At 51.7% G+C, this 23,135-nt stretch overlaps 1 protein-coding gene across 4 annotated transcripts in view; it reads left to right on the top strand.

The window, feature by feature from the left end:
- The window catches only part of GALNT6 (polypeptide N-acetylgalactosaminyltransferase 6), a 32,072-nt gene extending 9,311 nt beyond the window's left edge, over nt 1-22,761 (top strand). For all 4 annotated transcript variants that reach the window (XM_036098867.2, XM_078075975.1, XM_078075976.1 and 1 more), the window contains 10 exons: nt 1,664-2,257; nt 4,037-4,209; nt 10,653-10,802; nt 11,841-12,075; nt 15,297-15,414; nt 16,827-17,027; nt 17,589-17,720; nt 18,324-18,425; nt 19,872-20,024; nt 21,019-22,761. In XM_036098867.2, coding sequence (XP_035954760.2) covers nt 1,767-2,257; nt 4,037-4,209; nt 10,653-10,802; nt 11,841-12,075; nt 15,297-15,414; nt 16,827-17,027; nt 17,589-17,720; nt 18,324-18,425; nt 19,872-20,024; nt 21,019-21,132 — 1,869 coding nt within the window. In that variant the 5' untranslated portion in view covers nt 1,664-1,766 and the 3' untranslated portion in view covers nt 21,133-22,761. The remainder of the gene's footprint in view (nt 1-1,663; nt 2,258-4,036; nt 4,210-10,652; nt 10,803-11,840; nt 12,076-15,296; nt 15,415-16,826; nt 17,028-17,588; nt 17,721-18,323; nt 18,426-19,871; nt 20,025-21,018) is intronic.
- The last annotated feature ends 374 nt before the right edge of the window (nt 22,762-23,135 follow it).

Here is a 23,135-nt window from a genome sequence, read left to right as displayed (position 1 = left end):
ATCCAGTCCTGTATGGGGCTCCTTGCTCAGCAGGGAGCCTGCTTCTCCCTCTCCCTTTGTCACCCCCCCTTGACTTGCTCACGTAAGTGCACGCACGCACTCTAGCTCACACAAGTAAATAAATAAAAGCTTTAACTACAACAACAAAAAAAGGCTTATGCTTCCAGAGTTCTCCACAGAGAATTTTACACTCATCCTTTGAGCCATGTGACTAAGTTCCTGAGGATGGAAGCCAGTGAACACATAATCCCATTTCTGCCCGGAAGATGTTGTCATAGAACCTCAAGTGTTTTTTGTTTGTTTGTTTGTTTTGTTTTTTTAATTAAATATGAGTAAGATACAGAAGAATATTTATAAAATACATGTAAGGGTGTGGAGAATAACAGTTCCCCCAGCAGCCACCATCCACTTAAGAAAAAATACTTTGAAGTCCACTGTAGGGCTCTATTCCCATACGTTTTCCTCCCTCTCCAGAAATTTTGGTTTTATTATTCCTTCAGAGTCTTTTTCCCCTTCATTTTTCTTTTTTTTTTTTTTAAGATTTTATTTATTTATTTGACAGAGAGAGATATAGCGAGAGCAGGAACACAAGCAGGGGGAGTGGGAGAGGGAGAAGCAGGCTTCCCGCTGAGCAGGGAGCCTGATGTGGGGCTCGATCCCAGGACCCTGGGGTCATCACCTGAGCCGAAGCCAGATGCTTAATGACTGAGCCACCCAGGCATCCCTCCCCTTCATTTTTCTTTCTAGCTTGACCACCCCTTCATTTTTGTGTTCATAAACAGTATGTTTAGTTTTCCAGGTTTTTTACTTTTCTGTAAGTGGGTTCATCCGGTACGTATCTTGCTGCAGCCTACTGTCTGGCCTCCGCGATTGCCCCGTGCAGCTGCTTGTAGAAGTTGCTCATGCTTTGTCACTGCTCTAGAGTGCTCTGTGCTGCGGGTATTTCACACTTGTTCATTCTGTGGGTGGACATGGCATTGTTTCTAATTTTGGCCATTTTAGTCAGCGCTGCTAGGAACTTTCCCCTACGTGCCTCCTGGCTCATAGGCACAGGAGTTTCTCTGGGATGTAAAACTGGGAGTAGAATTGCAGGGTCATAGGGGGTGTACATTTTTTTCTTCTTCAAAATTTTTCTAAAAGATTTATTTATTTATTATTTGAGAGAGAGAGAGAGTGGGGAGAGGGGCAGAGGGAGCAGGAAAGAGAGAATCCCAAGCAGACTCCCCACTGAGTGCAGAGCCCGACGTGGGGCTCGATCCCACGACCCTGAGATCATAACCTGAGCCAAAACCAAGAGTCCGAGGCCTAACTGACCTCACCACCCAGGCACCCCTGGGTGGGTACATTTTAAATTTTGCTTGATAATGCTGCATTGTTTCCCAAAGCGGTTATGTTGATTAAGCCTCTTCATGCAGAGTTTCAGCAGTCAGTCGGTTGGTCATCCCAGGTGTATGAGTGTCACAGTCTTAGAGCACGAGAGAAACACTGAGTCTGGTTTCCTCATCTTGTGGAGAGAGGAAATTTAGGCCCAGAAGAGTTAAGTGACTGGGCCTAGGTGTGGTCACCATTCGGCAGCAGAGCGTGGACTCAAATCCCAAGCCCCCGGGCTCCCTCCACACCTCTGCCTTGGCTCATTTCTCTCTCTCATCCCTTCCCTTCTCAGGCTGAGGCCCCCAGGTGTAGCCACCACACCCTACCGAGCTATTTCTGGGGTTGGGCCCCCCACTCAGAGCTGACCCAGCCAGGGTCCCCGTGGGCTCCCGAGGATGCGGCTCTTCCGCAGACGCCACGTGCACCTGCGCCTGGCCATGGTGGGCGGGGCCTTCGTGCTCTTCCTCTTCGTCCTGCACCGGGATGTAAGCAGCTCGGAACAGGCCACCGAGAAACCATGGCTGAAGTCGTTGGTGAGCCAGAAGGATCACGTCCTGGACCTCATGCTGGGGGCCATGAACAACCTTAGAGATTCGATGCCTAAGCTCCAGATCAGGGCTCCAGAGCCCCAGGAGACAGCTGTCTCCACAAACCAGTCCTGCTTGCCTGGGTTCTACACCCCAGCTGAGCTGAAGCCCTTCTGGGAACGGCCACCCCAGGATCCCAATGGCCCCGGGGCAGATGGGAAAGCGTTTCAGAAGGACAAGTGGACCCGCCTGGAGACCCAGGAAAAGGAAGAAGGCTATAAGAAGCACTGCTTCAATGCCTTTGCCAGTGACCGGATCTCCCTGCAGAGGGCCCTGGGGCCGGACACCCGACCCCCTGAGTAAGTAGCCCCCAGAGTCCTGGGGTGAGGCCAGGGCTCAGCCAAAGGTGTGGCTGGTGTGGTCATGGCCATGGGCCAAAGGCCAGGTAAAGAGCTACTGGTGGTTGTGTGATATGGCCAAGGATTTCTGCTAAGCCCTCTCTTCTTTTCCTGACCAGTGCCCTTATCCTCGGGGTTGGTATCATGGTCAGGCCAGAGGCCCAGGGAGACCATGACAGTAAAATGACCAGTTATGAAATTATAGTTGTGAAGGAGGAGGAGCTCAGGGCCTGGGACCCAGAAGGAGGAGCTCAGGGCCTGGGACCAGGACCTGGCACGAGGGTAACTGGGAGGGACAGCTCCAGACTGCAGACTCGGTGACCTTGCCCTCCGCGGAGGCCTGCCCGAGAGCCTGTGGGACTCTGCCGTTGAGCTGTTGAGAAAGGGACATTTCCAGACAGCAGCCCAGATGGTCAGGACTATCCCCATGCCTCCTGGTTTCCCTCTGTGAAGGGCCACAGGACCAGGAATTCATTCCAACCTCCATGTGAAGCCGTTTATACTCATGGTCCTGGGCCGTGAACCAGCCCTTGCGTGTCTGAGCTGTAGCCACCTCACCCCGAGGCTGCCGTGGCTGTGCTCACATTGTCCTCAAGTCAAAGATTTTGTCTTTCCCAGCTCAAGAGTTAGACCCTTTCTGGCTTTTTCTCACATGGCAGCCCCCTTCCTCGAGTTCATGATTCCTTAGGGCTGTGACCCTAGGGTGCCTCAGACTTGGACCAAGTATTAAAGTCCTAGAAGGTGGAGCCACTCGGAGTTATCAGGAGCTCCTCAGCGGGGAGGGGTGCAGGGCAGGCGGGTAGCCAGTGGAGGAAGTTGGGGAGTCTCTTCTGGAGGATCCATAGAAATCTCTCTGACAGCAGAGGGGGAATAAGAAAGGCTGTCAGGGGGCACCTGGGTGGCTCAGTCGGTTAAGTGTCTGCCGTTGGCTCAAGTCATGATCGAGCCCCACGTCGGGCTCTCTGCTCAGCGGGGAGCCTGCTTCTCCCTCTCCCTCTGCCACTCCCCCTGCTCCTTCTCTCTCTCTCTCGTAAGTAAAATAAAATCTTAAAAAAAGAGAGAGAGAAAAAATAGAAAGACTGTCAGGCCACATGATTCCCTGAGGTTTAGGATTCACACTGTCCCACCCCCACCCAAGGGAGAGTGTCAAGAGTGTGGTGGCGTGGCCACATGCCCAGCGTAGCTGGAGTCGATGAAGACACAGAATAGGTCACAGGAAATTGTGTGTGATGGTAGTATCAGGTTACAGAGAATTAATGAGGAAATGGGTTAGAGAAGCACTGTAAATTGTAAAGAAAAGAGCCTTTTTCTCTCCTTGAGTACGGAAATTGTAGTCACTTTTCTCAGATGTCAAATTTGCCCTTTATTACTTCCCCTCGGGGACCTCTGGATTGGATTACACTTTTTACAGTACACACATTACTGAGGAAGAAAGTCAGCCCTGGGAACTCAGGGTGGGGAGCAGACGAGGGAAGTCAGAGGGAGGGCAGGGGAGCCCTCCGCATCACAGCTGGGGCACCGAGCCAGCCGTGGGGCAGACGGGGTTTGGAGTGGGTTTAGCTAGGACCTGTGCAGAGGCCCAGAGTCGGTGGAAGATCAGAGTAAGCCAGGAACAGGGAGCAGCTCCTCCCAACCGCAACGGAGAGCAGAGGATGGTGATGGCAGCCTGTGGACAGGGCCCTCTCACCCCTGGAACTCCCGGGGACCTGGAGAGCTGTATCTGGACCTCCATCCTTCTAGATGTGTCGACCAGAAGTTCCGCCGCTGCCCTCCACTGCCCACCACCAGCGTCATCATCGTGTTTCACAACGAGGCCTGGTCCACGCTGCTGCGGACCGTGTACAGCGTTCTGCACACCGCCCCTGCCATCCTGCTGAAGGAGATCATACTGGTGGATGACGCCAGCACTGACGGTGAGGCTGGAGGGGGCCCTGAGCAGGGGGCCGCTGTCTCCCCTGGTCCTCTGGGAAGGAGGGCAACATCCTTAACCTCTCTGAACCTCAGTTTCCTCTTCTAAAAATGAAGGCAGTCGACTCCCTCACATGCCGGACAAGGGATCAGAGATGGGGGATAAAGGCGATAATTCATGCACCACGGAGTACTTAGCATCGAGTAAGAGCTCCATAAGCATTAGTTTCAGTTTATTCTTTGTACGGGAGCAGTGCGCCGTGAGGGTGCGTCGCCAGGTGTTATTTCTGCGTGGTATGCCGAGGGTGGCCCACGGTGGAGGCCAGATGGAAGCAGGGCCTTGAAGCACTCGCGTCTGGGGAGAGAAGAGGTGCTGAAGGGCGTTCCCAGAGGAGAGAATGACATAAGCAGAGTCCTAGAGACACAGGTGTGTTTGTGAGCAGTTGAGAGGTTTGATGTGGATGAAGCTTAGGTTTGGTGTAGGAAATGACACTAAAAAGATGTTGAATTGACATTCGTGCCATGCTAAAAGTATTTATTTAGGACAAAAATGAGAGTCACTGAAGGTGTTTAAGCTGGAGAATGACCTTGTCTTAGAAGGGTGGCAGCTTTGGGGGAGGGTAGGTGTCAGGAAGAGAGGCAGACTCCAACTCCGGAGAGGAAGTTCTTAGAGTCACCTGAGAGTGGGATGATGGGCCAGAATGGGGACAGGGGCCGTGGGACCGATGCATGTAATTCCAGGGAATTCGTGGACCCTACGATAAACAACCCCACCTCGAGGGCTTTCGGACCCTAGAGATGCTTTCAGCAGTGTTCAGTTCTGCAGGGAAAAGGAAAAAACTCAGATCCATGGTCAGAAATCGCCACGGTCCACAGCAGGATAAGATTTCCCACATTTGACCGTTTGATCAGATTAACTGGCTCTCGTTACGCACACACAAAAAGGGGCTGTGTGTGTCCATGCTCTTCTGCCATCCCCTCCTGCCGCCCGGGAGCAGAGGTAGGACCATGAGTATATGTAGACATTTGATACTGGCCTGGGTGGGAAGAGGCCTCGTGCCAAGCTGGGGAACTTTTTTCTTTCCCACTTTGGAGTCCGAAGCCCAGGCACCGATTTCATTCCTGCGTGGCCCATTCAGCAGCCAGGTCCACTCCTGGTCTGGCACACTCTACAAGCTTCTCGAAACGGGCCCTCGAGGCCCATCGGTCCACTGTGCCCCCAACAGGGCATCCCTGTATTGAAAGCCCTGCCCTGCCCCTCGGGGAGCCTGAGGGGGGAGGGAATCTAGGCCGCCCTCCTATGGGGATTTGTGGGATGGATGGGAGGAAAGCAGACACACCTAGAACCCAGAGTGTCAGGAAGTGAACAGGACCCTCAGTGAGCAGGTTCATCAGGGAGAGAGGAGTGAGCAGGTCATGGTGACCAGTGGCGGAGAGGAGGGGGCGTGCTAGAGGAAGGGAGGGAGGTGAAGAGAAAGAAGGGCGGCCCTGAGGCGGGAAACACATTGTGAAACCTGGGGGAGGAGACATTTGAGGAGCACTTTGGATTAGCTCAAGATTTCCCCCACTTCTATTTCCCCATGCTGCTCAGAATCAGAGTGGCAGGTCCTCTCGTGGCCTCCTAAACTCCTAAGTAATGCAAGTTGGGAATTGTTCAAAGCCTCTGATTTTAGTCGAATTACAACTTCCAGTGTGTATTTCAACAGGTAAAGTTGCTTTACCTATATACGTGTTTTATAATGTAAGAAGTCCTCTCGATAATAACTCTGGGTCCTGGATTTTCCGGGGAAGTTTCCATTTCGCTGTTTCCTTCTGTTTCTGCCCATCGAGAAATTATGTTAATTTCATCTGCCAGTCTCCTCCTTACACCTGGAAATGGAACGTGGCCAACAGTGAATCTTGATTTAGGTTTGAAAATTCGGCCCTGTGTCCATGTGTTCTATCTGGACCAGTGAATCGTGGAACACTCCCAAAGGGTGTCATACTTGTTTATTTCTCCTTTTATCCTTCCAAATGGATTAATCAAGAAAAATTTCCCAGTTGCAGTTAGATTCAAGGCTGAATAGAACACAGATGGGCATGAAAACAGAATAAAAACAAACAAAACAGGAAAAATGAGTGAGGAAATCCTGCCTACAAGAAGGGCTTTTCTGTTGTTCTTTTCTAGCCTTTTCAGAAGCCAAGGAAGAGTGGGACAGCCCACAAGAGAAGAGTAAACAAAGGCAGGCGTTCACTGATTTGCTTAATAAGTATTTTTTTTTAGTTACCTACCGGGCACCACACCCTGTGCGGGCCCATGGGGCTACAGCAGTGAACAGGCTAGGCAAGGTCTCTATCTTCTTAGAGCTAACTTTTTTAACGGGAAAGACAGAAAATAAATAATTTCAGATAGTAAGTACTCTGAAGAAATTAAATTAGAGGAAAAAGAAAAAGAATGCAGGATGATGGGCTAGTGAATATTCAGGGAGCTCTTGTAACCAAGGTAGCCAGGAAGGGCTACTCTGGCTGGTCTGCTGTAAAGGGAACGGCCAGTGGAAAGACCCTGAGGCTAGGTGTGTTATTGGAGCAGAAATAAGGCCACAGGGCTGCAGTGAGCAAAGAGACAAGAAGAACACTGGTACAAAGTGAGTTTAAGAGATGAACAAAACTGAGTCCCAAGACCTTTGTAAGCAGTGGTCAGTGTTTGGATTTTTCCTGTGTATGTGTGTGTGGTAAAATATGCATAACATAAAATTTACCATCTTAACCATTTTTAAGTGCACCCTTCAGTGGCATTTAATACCTTCATATTGTTGTGAAACCATCCATCACCAGAACTCCCTCATCTTCCCAAACTGAAACTCTGTACCCTTTAAACAATGATGCCCTCATCCCTCCTTCCCCCAGCCCCTGTCAACCCCCATTCTACTTTTCTGTCTCTATGAATTTGACTAAGTACCTCATATAAGTGGAATTATTCAGTATTTGTCCTTTTGTTTCTGGTTTATTCCCCTTTGCATAATGTCTTCAATGTCCTCCGACTCTTGATTTCAGCTCAGGTCATGATCATAGGGTTGTGGGATCAAGCCCCACATCGGGCTCCCTGCTCAGCAGGAAGTCTGCTTGTCCCTCTTCCTCTGCTCCTCCCCCAACTCGTGCTCTCTCTCTCTCTAAAATGGTGTAAGAAAGTGGTCCAGTTTCGGGGGATCTGGGTGGCTCAGTCGTTAAGCGTCTGCCTTCAGCTCAGGTCATGATCCCAGGGTCCTGGGATCGAGCCCTGCGTCGGGCTCCCTGCTCTGCAGGAAGCCTGCTTCTCCCTCTCCCACTCCCCCTGCTTGTGTTCCCTCTCTCACTGTGTCTCTCTCTATCAAATAAATAAATAAAATCTTAAAAAAAAAAAAAAAAGAAAGAAAGAAAGTGGTCCGGTTTCATCCTTTTGCATGTAGCTGTCCAGTTTTCCCAACACCATTTATTGAAGAGACTATATTTTTTTCTGCATTGTATATTTTGCCTCCTTTGTCATAGATTGAGCATATAAGCATGGGTTTATTTCTGGACTGTATTCTGTTCCATTGATCTATGTGTCTGTTTTTGTGCTTTGAACACTATAACTTGCAGTTTGAAATCTGGAATTTTGATATCTCTATCTTTGTTATTCTTTCTCAAGCTTGGTTTGGCTATTTAGGATCTTTTGTGGTTCCATGCAAATTTTAGAATTATTTGTTCTAGTGCTGTGAAAAGTGCTATTGGTATTTTGATAGGGACTGCACTGAATCTGTAGATTGCTTTGGATAGTAAGGACATTTTAACAATATTAATTCTTCCAATCCAAAGCATGGTATATCTTTCCATTTAATTGTGTCATCTGTGATTTCTTTCAACAATGTCTTTTAGTTTTCAGGTCTTTCACCTCTTTGGTTAAATTTATTCCTAGGTGTTTTATTCTTTTTTTCTTTTTTTTTTTAAGATTTATTTATTTATTTGAGAAACAGAGAAAGCATGAGCATCAGTACTGGCTGGTGGACTGACTGTGGTGGGTGAGAAAAGGGAAGAGTCCAGCATGACTCCCAGGTTAAAGCAGCTGGAGCATGCTGGTACCACATCCTGACACGGGGAGACGAGGGGGGGCAGGTTGGCAGGCAATCTGGATCCATGTTGGGCGTGTTAGGTTTGTGGTTCTGTTAGACCCCCAAGTGCAGATGGCAAGGCCAGGAGAAAAGACCTAGGAGCCACCTGCGTATAGATGCTATTTCAAACCATGGGACTGAATAATGCATGTGTGTTCGAGGTCACAGGAGTCTCATAGACTCTAGTCATGAGGAATGGAGCTGGACTGGGGTGGTGGGTTGTTGAACCGGAATTAGGAGGTGAACGTCTGGGGGAACATAAGAAAGTATGGATGGTTCTGCCTGTGTCTCCACACTCAGCTCTGCTATACGCATCTCTGGGGCAGATGTCCAGTGGGTCCAGGGCTGGGGCTCGTGCTCAGAATCCCCAGGTCCAGCCTAACCACCTGAGACTGGAAGGAAGGCGTTGGAGAAGGGCTTTGTAGAGCTTAGCACCCCCTGGGGTTCACAGTTCAGTGCTTCTCAGTCTCTTACCACAAAACCCACTTCCTATGATGCTTTGTCCTTGGGTTATCTCCACCACCATGTACTTCCTCTGAGCACAGTTAAGCGAGTTCTCAGGGGAAACATCAGCCATGCTGAGAAGGTGAGGCTCCTGGTTGGCATTCTTCCCTCCTGTTTCCTGTTAGAGCCAGCACTTGGGGCTGTAGTTGGATTATGAGTCCAGGAGCTTCTTGAGGGCAACACCCGGACCCGGCCCGTCCCTGCCCTGGATAATGTCTGGGCAGTGTGTTAGCACCTGCTTGCGGAGTGCTAGACTGCAGCTGCCACATGAGGCCAATTTTGACTCCTAAACATCAGGGACAATACCCAGATTTCAGAACATTTTAATCTTCATAGAAAAGATTAAGTAAGAAAGCACGTAAGCACCCAGTTCAATGGCGGGCACATGGTAGGTGCTCAAGTATTAGGGCATAGTGTATGTGTGTGTGTGAGAGAGAGAGAGAGAGGGAGGGAGGGAGGAGGGAGAGAAATCAATCACACACAAAATTAATTGATTTCAGGCCCCACAGTTGTATAACGCTGCATTTGAAGCAAGGCCTAAGCACTGGGCTGATCCCACAGCCCCAAACAGAAAGCTCAAACTCTAGGCCACTCTATTCTACATAGTCGGGAACAGAACCATGGCACAGATAAACCATATAGTGGTGAATAAACCATAAGTAAGATTCAGAATGTGTTTCAAGATGGATTGTTTCAGAAGAGAGCTATTTTTTTTTTTTTAAAGATTTTATTTACTTGACAGAGAGAGAGAGATAGTGAGAGCAGGAACACAAGCAGGGAGAGTGGGAGAGGGAGAAGCAGGCTCCCCGCGGAGCAGGGAGCCCAATGCGGGGCTCGATCCCAGGACCCTGGGATCATGACCTGAGCCGAAGGCAGACGCTTAACGACTGAGCCACCCAGGCGCCCCAGAAGAGAGCTATTTTTAAAGCCCTGAAGAAAAAAAAATAAAATAAAATAAAGCCCTGAAGATTTCAGAATGAATAGCAGGGTCGTGAAGTAAGCCCCCCACTCTGAAGGAGCTGGAGATCTCAGCGGAGTTGTCCTCCCCCAACCCCCAGATTCAGGATGGTTGTGCCCACTGCAGGCTCCCCCAGCCCTGCACGACCTCTGGGGGGGGTCACTGATCACCTACCTGCAATCGCCACTTCCCTGGGCGTCAGGCTCACCCCCTGCGCTTGGCACAGGGCTGACACTTGGTACATTTTTTTGTTAATTTAATTAAAAAGCTGCTCAGTATCTTTTCATCTTCTTAAAGATTTCTCCATGCAGAGGAGTTAATAAAGAGGATTAGAGTATGACTTCTTGCTGCGGGCCCAGCAAGCCAGAAATCAGCATTTATGTGTGCTCTCCCTGTCCGCTCACTCAGAAGAGCCTGGGAGACAGGGAGTCATAGATCCTAAGAAAGGATGGCCACAACCCCCGGGTGTGGAAAAGAGAGGAGGCTGGAATCACAGTTCCAAAAGATGGTGGCTGAGAAGATGCAGAGACCCAGGGGCAGCTGAGAGCCTTTGGCGGATGTTTGTAGTTGATCTGAGACCAAAGAAACACAACTTCGAGGTCCTGGCTCAGAGAGTAGAGGAGGTTCCTAGGTAAACAGGCCCAGGATCGGCCCACAGAGCCAGGCTCCTGGCACGGGGGGTTTGGGGTGGCACGGGGTGCTGGCACACCCAGGGCTTCCTGCTTCCACCTTCTCCCGACCTTTGGTGCCCACGGAATTGCCTCGTTCAGCAGGTGCTCGGGCCGGCAGGAGGCCCGAGAGCACCCAGCCTGGCGCTCACGGTGGGGGTGAGGTGTGCCACCCAGTGGTGAGCTGGCACCAAGGACACTGTCCCTTCCAGACTACTTAAAGGAGCAGCTGGAGCAGTACGTGAAGAAGCTGCAGGTCGTGAGGGTGGTGCGGCAGGAGGAGAGGAAGGGCTTGATCACCGCCCGGCTGCTGGGGGCCAGCGTGGCCCAGGCGGAGGTGCTCACCTTCCTGGATGCCCACTGTGAGTACAAGGAGACCAGCCTGGCACCCAGGAGGCCCGAGGGTGGTCCGAGCCCCTGCCCCGCTCTCTGGCGGAACGAAGAGCCAGGGCATCACCAAGGCCCCTGCTGCTCTGGGATTAAAGGTGGCTTGGGACCCACTTTAGCTAGCTTCTCGTGCCCTCTTCTCATCCCAATCCCAAGGATGTGCTCTGGAGCCCCAGACTCCCCTCTGTCTTCCTTGCTTGCTCTGTACCTCATTCTGAGCTCAGCCCCTCAAAGAGGCCTCCTGTCACCACTGGGAACTAGTTTGTATGGAGCTTTCCCATAGGGCCACATGGAGCCAAAAAGACCTCCTCTTTGCCCCAAAACCCAAACACCTCCCCACCGTTGTCTGGAAAGAAATTGTTCCCTGAAAGCGGTGATACGTATTAGGGAAAGCTCTAGACTCGGAGTCAGGAGATCTGGGTTTGCCTTCTGGCTCTACCAGTAACTGAGCCTTAGTTTCCCCATTTGTAAAGTGGGAATGAGGATACCAACCTTACTTACCAACAGAATTACTACTCCAAGGGCCAAATAAAGTAATCTATATAGTTCACTGAAAATCTCAAAGGGCTAGTCTAGCGAAGGGGATTATTATTCCACAACTGGAGCTGAAGCTTGAGGTGCGGTCTCCCTGGAAGAGGGGACACCCCCTTCTGAAGTCCACACTTGGGTGGGGAGGGCTGATTCAGTGGATAGGCTGGAAACCCTGAAAGGTCACCCATCCAGGTTCTTCCCTGTGCTTTGGATCATTTGAGTTGACCATTTGAGTTACTCCCCTGAGACTTCCATTCTTCCCTTCAAAGTTACCTCCACCTTTTGGTTGGGTGAGCGGGGTGGGTAGGAGGGTCTCAGGAGATCTCTCTATGCGTTCTACAACTGTGGCGCTCGTCTGTATTTCTCTAACACTAGGGAATGTGGGGAAGGTTCTCTTGTCCTGCTGAGTCTCCCTCTTGGTGTGGGGCCTGGGCTCAGCTGTGGCACGACCCTGACTGCTGTCTCCTGGACCCGGCCTGCAGGTGAGTGCTTCCACGGCTGGCTGGAGCCCCTCCTGGCTCGCATTGCTGAGGAAGAGACGGCGGTGGTAAGCCCAGACATCGTCACCATCGACCTGAACACTTTTGAGTTCTCCAAGCCCGTCCAGAGGGGCAGAGTCCACAGCCGTGGCAACTTTGACTGGAGCCTGACCTTTGGCTGGGAGACTCTCCCCGCCCATGAGAAGCAGAGGCGCAAGGATGAGACCTACCCCATCAAGTAAGGCCCATAGCCTGCTGAGCCCCACGCTGGCTTCCAGGGACCCAGGCCATCTTAGATCCACATTTATCAGGCACGCCACGAAACACTTGATATAGTTTCGTTACTCCTCATCCCCTCCGAGGTGGATGCTAGGATTAGCCTGTTTTACAGGGGAGAACACAGCCTCCTAGGGATGAGCAGTCGGCCTCAGATGATGTGGCTAGCACCTGGTGGAATAAGGATCCAAAGCTCACGCCCCTAACCGCAGCCCTGCACTGCCTCCCACTATGACCGGCTGCTCTTCTTCACCACTTACTGTGTGCCAGGCACTGACTGAGGGCTTTATGTAGTTTGTCTTTTTATTCCTCCCCACACGTGGAAGACCATGACAGGTGTGTGCAGAGGTGCTGAGAGATGGGGGGTAGAGGCCACTGTTAAATCGCCCTTATAATAGGGGGCCTTGTACTCCCAGGTCAGTGTCTTTGAAAGGACTGAAAACATATTGAAGGCAACTAGACATGTGTTCTGCTGTTTGCAGTTTGTTACAGGTACCCTGAACTTCTCCGGTAGAGGGCCAGACAGCAAGTCGTTTGGGTTCTGCCAGCTACATACAGTCTGTTGCATATTCTTCCTTGTTGGTTTGTTTTGGTTTAACCACCGTTTGAAAGTGTAAAAATCATTCTTTGCCCAGCACCTTATGAAGTCAGGCCAGCTTTGGCCCGTAGGCCTTTGTGGGCCCACCCCTGAGCTAAAGGGCAGATACTTGAAAGTTTACCCACTGTTTAATGCCCAGCTGGGTCAGCCCCTCGTTCACCCACCCTGTCCTTCCCTCTCCAGATTGCCCATTGGCGCTGTCAGAAACCACAAGTTTATTTTATTTTATTTATTTTTTAAGTAGGCTCTGCACCCAACATGGGGCTTGAATTCACGACCCTGAGACCAAGGGTCGTGTGCTCTGCTGACTGAGCCAGCCAGGCACCCCCACAAGTTTATTTTAACAGATGTCTCAGCCAACCTGAGTTGGGGAGTGACTTTTAGAGAATCCTCTGGTTTTGGATGGTCTGTGCCATTGTTTTTCCATACTGGCCAGGAAACTTAACTAAATATGCATCAGGGATGGAGGCAGCAGAGGTTGGGGATCCAGTGAGCAGAGTGGTAAGAGGGAAGGCTTGAAAGGAGGAGGGTTGGACTTCCTCCCCCACCACGGCCCAGGTCCTAAGAAATGCCGCCCAGAGCCTCAGTAGAGTGGACCCCGTGGGTGCCACAGGGAGGAATCCCATGGATCCTGAACAGCCAGCTTGCTCTGTCTCCATTAAAAGGAGGAAAAGGAGCAACCGAAGAGGGGAAAAAAGAAAAGAGAAGACAGGAGAGAGAAAAGAGATTGGAAGTCCCTGTTGACCCTCTGCTTGTTTCATAGATGTCTTTTGTTTGGTGTGCACAGCAACAAAGCCCCCCTCCCCCAAACTGGGGGCCAGGCACACAGTGGCACAGTCAGGGCCAGGGCACCTGGCCCCTGCCCATCACTGCTGTCCCCTGCTCCAATGTGCGAGGACCATGCAACTAGAAGACAAAGCTCCAGTGTTTGAAGAATGGATTTGCTCCCTGGTATAAGCGCCCTGGCCATATGCATGGCTTCTCCCAGGCATTTTGCATGGTACCCCACCAGGAGGCCTGTGGGGAGTACCCTCCCATCCTCCGCTCTCAAAGCCAGCAGGTGCCTAAGAGGAGAGGTAAAGGACCCAGGAAGTACAGGGTGTTGCCTGAGGTGCGTTGGGTGTGGGTCTGCAGTGAAGTCCCCAGGTAGGGTTTATCCTCAGAGGTAATTGGTCAGTGCCTTCTTGGTCAGAGAGCCCTCTCAAGGCCAAGAAATAGGCCCAGATCAGGGAGACCCTCAAGAAGAAGCAGATTAGCTCCAAAGTGCTCATCTGAAGTCCCAGGGCTCTCTGAGCCTTTCCAGGACTTATTTGGGGTAGGGGTGGGGGGCCTTAGAATGCCTGGGAGAGGCCAGAACCAGGGACAGAAAGCCTGCCTGAGCATGAGAGTCTTCTGAGTGAAATTCCTTCCAGAAAGTGGCTCTGGGAGCCAACTCCTGCTTGGAAGCGACGAGCGCAGCCACAGGGTAATGCCAAGGTCAGGTTCCTTGACCAGTCAGTCCGGTGAACACTGACTGAGCCCTTGCTGTGTGTAAAGCACCTTGACAGGTTCTGGATTTACAGAGAAGGTTTCAGTCTGCGCTTGAGCGTAGCACCCGGAGCCACCCACCGAGGGCAGCAAAGCCCTATCCAAGCCAGGCTGGCCAGGCGCAGACGCCCACAGCTAATGATTCTTTATAGGCTCCTGCCGCTGTCTTCCTCGGGCTCCGACCCCGCCCTCAACCCTTAGCCCAGGCTCTCTTATGAGCAACGTGGTACGTGAATTCTAGGAATGAGACTTTTTTTTTGCCGATTTCGCTTACAGTGGATCTGCGCCTCCCTGCCTTTGTCTGAAAGCCAGAAGCTCCTTGGAACATCCCAATGCTCCCATTAGTCCAAACTGAGCTGAATTTCACCTCACTTCCTCCTCTGTTTCCAGGAGCACCCCTTCCTCAGTTTCCTCCGCTCAAAGCAGCTGGTGGCTTTCCCCAAAACTAAAATTTCTCCTGCAGCAGGACTAGGCCCTCCTAACACCATGGCTCTCTAGTCCCTGACTAGGACCAGGGATTCTGAAATAGAATGGGGTCCACCCAGGTCATAATATTCATTCGTTCATGGTTTGAATCCCCTTTCTGAAGACGGATTCACAGTTTCTGATAACTGAGTATCTACAATGCTCTAGGAACTTTGCTGCCAAAAAGCAAATGATGGCGCCTCTCCCGTCGGCTGCTAGACCGAGCTCTCGGCCAACGAGAGCTTTCTCAGTTGCGTGACTAACGTGCCGCATGGGTCCTGGTGGCCCGTGTTTGACATTTCCTGCTTGGAACGAACGAACGGGTGCCTTTTCAAAGAGAGTGATGATAATGACATCTCTCCTTGACCTGGTCCCAGAAGGTGGGAAGAACACAATAAAGCTCCGTACGTGTTTGCTGAGTGCATAAGTTAGTGGAAGAGGGAAAGAAGAAAGAAGGCAGGGGGCGGGGGGGGGGGGGGGGTAACGGAGGTGGTGGGTGGTAGCCTAGCAGCAAGTCCACAGCTTTCCACACCAGGCTTCTGCTCGTCTTTCCCCCTCCAGAGATGCACATGCTTCTCCCTCTGTCTCTCCAGATCCCCGACGTTTGCCGGCGGCCTCTTCTCCATCTCCAAGTCCTACTTTGAGCACATCGGTACCTATGATAATCAGATGGAGATCTGGGGAGGGGAGAACGTGGAAATGTCCTTCCGGGTGAGAGTGAAGAGGGCTTCGTGGGGGGAGCCGCCGCGGCCCAGGGGACAGACTGAGCCCCTGTCTCTCAGGCCGTGGCAGCCTCGGGGATATTACAGCTGGAACTGGACTTAAAGGGTGTTTGTTTCCCATCCTGGAGGCACCTCTCCTCTGCTCCCCCCACCCCCGTCCGTGGCAGGAGGGCTTTGAGAATCAGATTGGACAACTCGGAACAAATTCCTGAGCGGAACTCCTCAGAGGGACGGGATTTTAGTGGTAAAGGAACCAGACATCTGGGGCCTGGTGACGTGTTTCGTGAGGTCTGTGGGAAGAGTGTTAGGGTGAAGGTGGAGCAGGTCAGTTGGCAGTCACTGTCCTTTCTCAGGAAAAGCTGGGTTTCCCCTTGCAGGTTAGAGGACACAGGCCCTGGTGGCCTTTGAAGTTTTCCTACCCTCTGCTCAGCAAGCCCTGCGTCACTGAAGATGGTGGCCCAAACTCTGGTGGACCCCACAACTCTGAGGGATTCCGGGAATAAGGCAAATCGGGATTAGGTTAGGAAGAAAGAATTTCCTCTCGAGGAAGTCCGCACAAATCCCCACACTAAGGGGAGAGGTCATTAGCAAGCGGATGAGCTCGTGTATGAAGTCACCTCTCACAGGGCCTGGGACATATGAAGCATGTCCACTGATGCCTCTGTTACTACGACTATGATTGTGTATTTCTGTTGCTACTCTACTAAAATGAAGAACAACATCTACTAATATAAAACCTAAAAAAGAGAGGACCCAGGTGGGAGGGATGTCTTAAACCGGCCCACTGGCACAGAGAAGGGTCACCAGGTCAGTCCCCGTAACTCCCAGGGTTCTGATTCTAGGCTCATCCATGAGCCTCTGACCTCCGTTCAGTCTCTCTCCTGGGAAGCTAATGTGCTAAAGGTTCAAGTGACTACCCCAGCCCACCTGGAAATTGACTATTCTTGCTATAATTGATGCACCAATGCTCCAGTTGGATCACAAGTGTATCTTGATTTGAGGGAGCTTGAGTTCCCAGTAACACCTGGGTGAGTTGATAAAATCACATTTCCAGGTCAACAAGCCAAATGACTGGAGCTCGGTGTAGGTAAACAGACACAAAGTTAGCCAACCGTCTTTTCCCTAAAGTGGGCCCTGACAACCCTCAGGACCCTGCAAATCTACATTTGCGTAAATCTGAGTTGAACTAACATCATAGAGCTAGGGATTGCATAGTCGTGGCCTAGGAAGAATCCTGGTCCATGTCCTTTTTTCTAGGAGAGAGAGCAGCATTTCCCTATGTTCTTAGACCTGGGACCCTAGCACCCTGGGACTAGAACAGAGCTGCTGGGGCAGGGGGGGTGGGGATGACAGTGACCCACGACCCCCCTGAAGCCCCTATCTTGTGTCCTCTTGTGGCAGGTGTGGCAGTGTGGGGGCCAGCTGGAGATCATCCCCTGCTCGGTGGTAGGCCACGTGTTCCGTACCAAGAGCCCTCACACCTTCCCCAAGGGCATCAGTGTCATTGCTCGCAACCAAGTGCGCCTGGCTGAGGTCTGGATGGATGGCTACAAGGAGATTTTCTATCGGAGAAATATGCAGGCAGCGAAGATGGCCCTAGAGGTGAGAGGAAATGGCACTCGGGAGGGGTTTTGGTGAAGAGAAGGGCAGCATCCCATACCCTAGTCAAGGGCTTAATGGTAGAGGCCCGCCCATCTCTACCCCCTGGTGCCTCCCTTTACCCCCCAGACCCTGTGAGCTGGAGCCCAGGGAGGTCAGAGTTTGAAGGCTAGCGATGAGGAGAGGAGCTTTTGTTGTCCCCGCCTGGGGAGTCCTGGCATGTTTTAGGAGGGGAGGGAGAATGGACTTGAAGAACCTCTTACAGGGCTTTGCTCTGAGAGGCTCAGAATTGAGGTCTGGGAGAAAACTGACAGGGAAATCACAGGGGATGCAGGAGGGAGGAGGCTGTGGGCGGGGGTCCCAAAGCCAAAGCAGGGGTAGGAGGGCGGTTAAATGTGGGGGTAGGAGGGCGGTTAAATGTGGGGCTAAGCCAGTAGCCCAACAGGTTCTGAGCAGAAGACCCATTCTTGGAGAAAGTGGCCCCAGAAACTCTGGGCTACTTCAACCGTACAAACAGGGTAAGGCCGGTGGGACTGACCTTTTGGGGGCTGGCTTGGTTGACAGAAATCCTTCGGGGACATTTCGGAACGACTGAAGCTGAAGGAACAACTACACTGTCACAACTTTTCCTGGTTCCTGAACAACATCTACCCAGAGATGTTTGTTCCCGACCTGAAGCCCACCTTCTATGGAGCTGTAAGTCTCACAAGCCAGCTTGCCCCCCCGTCATCACAAGAACCCCCCAGAGGAGTTCAGAACCGCTTACCCCACCCAGGGATGTCAAACAAGAGTCGATTTTTACTCTCTCCACTCCTTTATCCAAAGGAGGACTGAAAGGCCACTGTGGGGCTTCTAGAGATAACCAAAACCTCGTAAGGGGGAAACAGTCCATAAGCAGTGGTTCTCATTCACCTGCATCAGAATCACCTGGAAGGCATGTTAAAACACAGATTGCTGGTTCAGTTGGAATGGAACGGGGCCTGAGAATTTGCATTTCTAACAAGTCCTCAGGTGAGGCCAACGGTCTGGGGATCACACTTGGAGAATCGTTGCTCATGAGGAAATTCCTGTGTGCTGAGGGCTTTTCCCAGAGACCTGGCAGCCTGGGAGGTTCCCCAGCCTGCCTGTGCCCAGCCTCTGGGCTCAGCACCTCACTGTGCTGTTAGGTCCAGGCGTCTGGGTTAATGAGCAGAGGAGAAATCCAGCCATGCAGATTTATCCCAATCGAGCCCCACACCACAAACCACACCATTCCTAACTGTGCCATCCTGCTTCCCCTCTCTGCTCACCATTCTGCAGATCCGGAACCTCGGCATCAATCAGTGTCTGGATGTGGGTGAGAACAACCACGGGGGGAAGCCCCTCATCATGTACGCCTGCCACGGCCTGGGTGGCAACCAGGTACCCAGCCCCCCCATACTGGTCAGGCCCCAGAGAAGCCTGCTTCTGGAACAACTCCTCTCTTCACAGCCTCTTTCTCCACTCAGTATAGTCCTTTCCCGGGGCGCCTGGGTGGCTCAGTTGCTTAAGGGTCCAACTCTTGGTTTCGGCTCAGGTCGTGATCTCAGGGCCATGGGATTGAGCCCCGCATCAGGCTCTGTGGGGAGTCTGCTTGGGATTCTCTCTCTCCCTCTGCCCCTCCCCCTGCTCGCACTCTCTCTCTCTCTAAATAAATTTTAAAAATCTTAAAAAAAAAAAAGTCCTTTCCTGAGGACTAGGGTCAGGAAATCCAGGGAGAGGAAGAGATAGCACCCCTGCCCTCAGAAAGCTCCCAGTCTGAGGGAGAAGACATGGCACAGACAGACAAGGTCTGGTGTGAAGTAGGCACATCTGGGGGGCACTGGGCATCAGTGGCAGGGGCTAGGGAGGGGGCAGGAGGAGGTGACCGTTAATCAGGAAGGCTTCCTGGAGGGGGCCAGCTGCCGAATGAGGTTTTAGAGGAACTTTGGAAACTTTTTGAGCACTTGCTCTCACCCACACCCAGCTTCACCGCCTCCCCTGCCCAGAAGCCACCGCGCTGCCTCTGTCACCAGCAGTGACCCCAAAACAACCATCTACTGACATGTCACAGTTACCTGGCATGCTGGGAATGTGCCCCATGCTTTACGGTGCCCCAGCTCTTCCCTGAGGACTAACTAGTGACCTCCCTGACCCCAGTCCCTCAGCCTGCCCTGAATACCCAGCGTTTGGTAAGGAAGAGGCACTTGACACAGAGCTGAAGCAAGGAAAGGAGTGGCGTGGGACACTGAACAGGCTGCCAACCTGTGTGATCAAGACAAGGTCATTATCAAGCCATGTCCTCTGCCACTGGCCCACACGATGATTTTAGGCGGTACATTGGTGAACATTTTTTGTTTTAAACAAAGAAACTAGCATATCAAGCACATGATTTCACAGATAATGCATAGAATGAAGCTAAGTTAAATTTTGAATGATTTTCAAGAAAAAATACTGGGGCGCCTGGGTGGCTCAGTCAGTTAAGCGTCTGCCTTTGGCTCAGGTCATGATCCCGGGGTCCTGGGATCGAGCCCTGTGGCCGGGGGGGTTGGGGGGAGTCCCTGCTCAGCGGGGAGCCTGCTTCTGCCACTCGCCCTGCTTGTGCACTCTCTCCCTCTGTGTCAAATAAGTAAAATCTTTTAAAAAAAATTAAAAAAATACATATTAAGTAACCATTATTCCAGTAAAACCTAGATACAGTAAGAATCCTAAAGGTAGCACATGACTTACTGAGGTCTTGGTGCCCCCTCACTTGCTCCCCAAGAAGGTCAACTCTGGCTGGAATCTTAGGGCAGTTGGCTCTGGAAGGCAGGGGGCAAACTCTCCACCTCCTCTTGCCTCGCCTTCTAGTACTTTGAGTACACGACCCAGAGGGACCTTCGCCACAACATCGCAAAGCAGCTGTGTCTACACGCCAGTGCTGACACTCTGGGCCTGAGGAACTGTCACTTCACTGGCAAAAACAGCCAAGTCCCCAAGGATGAGGAATGGGAATTGACCCAGGTGAGTGAGCTGCCCAGAGAGCTCAGAATCAAGAACCTGCGGCCACAGCCGCCCCCTCCTCCTCCTTTTCTGCATCTTTGGCCATGTGGCAGATGGAGACAATGTAGAAAGTATGGAGAAAGTGGGCTTGGTCCCGGGCAGGGTTCTCGGGGCATAAGTGATGTCTGGTGAGGTCTGGCTCCGGCTGATACAAAGTTGAGGTTGGGAGTTATGGTCCACGGCCATCGCCGTCATGGCTCAAGTATTTTCAGGCTGAACCCAAGTAGATGAAGGTGAAGATTCACCCATGGTTCCTGCCTGCCCTGCATGTGCCAGGTGCAAATCTCGTACGCATGTACACTGAGTGCGGTTAATCTTTCAGAGGCTCTTCCCAAGGAGGGAGTGCCCCCACGGGTAGAGATGAGCCAGCTAAAGTTCAGCAAGTTTGTGACTGGCCCAAGCCCCATCACTAGGAAATGGCAGACCTGGGATTCAGACCTCGATCATTCTGACTTAAAAGCCTGGGTTCTTTCTGGTACACCACACTGCCTCAGGATATAGAATGTAACTTCTATAATACTGGACCCAAACTAGCACTACCCATGGGCCTCCACACCCCGCCCTACCCCAATCTTCAAGGAAGATCGGGGCCATAAGGAAGGGAAGAGTGTAAATATGATCGAAGGCAGAAAGTGGGAGTGTGCAGTAGGGGCCTTTGCGTCTGGCCATCCAGAGGAGGGGTCCCTGAAAGCATTAGCCCCATGGTCCTGCCTTCCTCTATTCTAGCTGCTCAGGCTAAAGGCAGAAGTGGGAAATTGACAGTGGGCCCAGGTGGAAACTCAGGAATGCATCCTATCAGGATATTTGGCATCCAAAGAAAGAAATTTAGAAGTGTCCTCTTTGTGCCTTGTTGTATTGCCTTTGCTTTCTACTTACTGTTCCCCATCTCATGCCCCCTAGTAGCACCATTAGAGATCTGAAGCCCAGGTTGACCTTTTACCATGTCATCTTTTAGGACCAGCTAATCAGGAACTCAGGATCTGGTACCTGCCTGACGTCTGAGGACAAAAAGCCAGCCATGGCCTCCTGCAATCCCAGTGATCCCCACCAGCAATGGCTCTTCAACTAAGCCTCGATCACCCCCATGGTAGTTCCCATGGGGAACCAAGCCTCTCAGGAAATAGGATTTTGGGGAACCTGATATTTGAGAACCTGATTATCAGCTTCTCTGTAGGCCTTAAAGATGGATTTCTAAACCCAGTGGATATCAAAGCAGGATCTTCCTACTTTTGCAACACAGAGCCCATTTTCCTTCCCCCATGCTGATGAAAGAGACCGTTGGAACATATGATACTTGGCCTGGAGCTTGCCTCCTGTCCTTGAAACAGACTTCCAAGCAGAGAAGGCAGCCTGGGTAGGGCCCAAGGCAGCAAGGCTGAATTCAAGAAAAGTCCTTGTGCAGCCACGTCCTGAGTCCCTGGTCGTGTGGAGCACCCACAGAACTAGTGAAGTAGTACCTTCGAACAGAGAGACTAGAGGTCTGTAAGAGTCTCCCTGGTAATATTGCCCGAAGTTTCTAGAGCCAATTAGTTTATAGAAAGCACCCCAACAGAAATCCTTTATCTTCTTTCGTCTGCACAGTAACCCTGTGAGAAAGGCCGGGAACCACCAGGCCCATTTTACAGATAAGAAAGCAGAGGCAGAGAGAGAGAGAAAGGGGCTTGTGTGTAGTCCCACAGCTAGTGGATGGCGGGAGCCAAGACAGACTTGATTTCGAATGCTGAGCCAGAGCTCCTTCCACCACACCACGAGAACACTAGACACCTCGCCATCAGCCTTCACATTCTCTCTTCCCTCCGTGCTGATCACTTCGGGCTGGCTGGCCTCCACAGAGCCTGGAACGGCGGAGCCAGGTAGCCACGAGGGAGACCACAGTTGGGGATCCTGGGATGTCGGTGCTGAAAGCAAGCTCATGCAGCCAGTGAGTCTCAGGTCTCAGTCCCAGAAGCCTTTTTCCAATGCCCCATATATAACGTAGATGAAAAGCTGACTGGCAGTGGGCGAAGTTGAGGGCAGGTGAGGACAATGCCCAACAGCCCTTGAACTTCTAAAGGTCTGTGAGCACCATTCGAAACTGTTCTTTCAGCCCAACCCTATCGTTTTCGTATTGTGAACCTGAGGCCAGATGACTAATTTGTCCAACACCACACGGCAAGGTATTGGCAACCTGAGACCAGAACCCGGATAAGACTATCAAGAGCCCAGGGCAGTCTGAGGAAGCGGGGACCGTGTGGAGAATGGAGCGTGACTGCAGAAATGGCCTTGTCTGCTGTACCTGCATGGAGTCCCCGTGTGGAGCAGGCCCGACACGCGTGTCAGCTCTTCTCCAAGCAAGTTGGACCTCACCACGCCTGGCCACTTTGCCTGAAAGAGAGAGCCCAGCTGCCTAGAGGAGTCACATTCCTTCCAGAGGGCTTCTGACTTTTGGTAGCAGGCTGTCATCTCGGGCATCACCACATGAGGGCGCCCTGGGACCACAGCTGTCTCTCCCTGCCCAACTCCACACTGCAGGAGGTCTCCTAAATTCCTTGAGAGCTTTCACGACCCTGTAGGGGAAACATTCCGAGGTAGCCCAGCCAGAGGGAGAGGAGAGAGTGGCCAGGATATGGCCAGGGGTGGGGAAAGGAAAAATTCTTTGCTGGAAAGAGAATTGGACTTGAGATCCCAATGAAAATAAAGGTCTTATGGCTTTGGTAAAGGAGACTTGCCTTTGGTTCCTCCTACCCCCACATTGTCCCTTAGCTGATCCGTTGGCAAATCTGTTGATTCGGGCTGTGGAGAGCCCACGCATCTGAAAAGTTCTGTCACATCATTGTCTCTTGTCCCCAGACATCCTCTGGCCCCCGATCTAGCCCACATACTGTGTGTCAAGCCCATGTAGATATGAGGAGATGTAAGATGAGACTCTTGCCCCATGGAACTCACTCTCGCTGGGGAAGCAGATGGAAGCAAGTCAGGACAAGCCTGGAGGTGTTCAGAGCTGTGCTAGGTGACGGGGAAAGAACGATTCCTTCCATCTAGGGAAATCGGGGAAGGCCTCACAAAGATGGTAACATTTGACCTTCGGCCTCA

The sequence above is a fragment of the Halichoerus grypus genome, chromosome 6 (genome assembly GCF_964656455.1).
Source record: "Halichoerus grypus chromosome 6, mHalGry1.hap1.1, whole genome shotgun sequence".
NCBI classification, from domain to species: Eukaryota; Metazoa; Chordata; class Mammalia; order Carnivora; family Phocidae; genus Halichoerus; species Halichoerus grypus.
The sequence above is the reverse complement of the archived record's forward strand: the minus strand, read 5'-3'. Positions and strand labels throughout refer to the sequence as shown.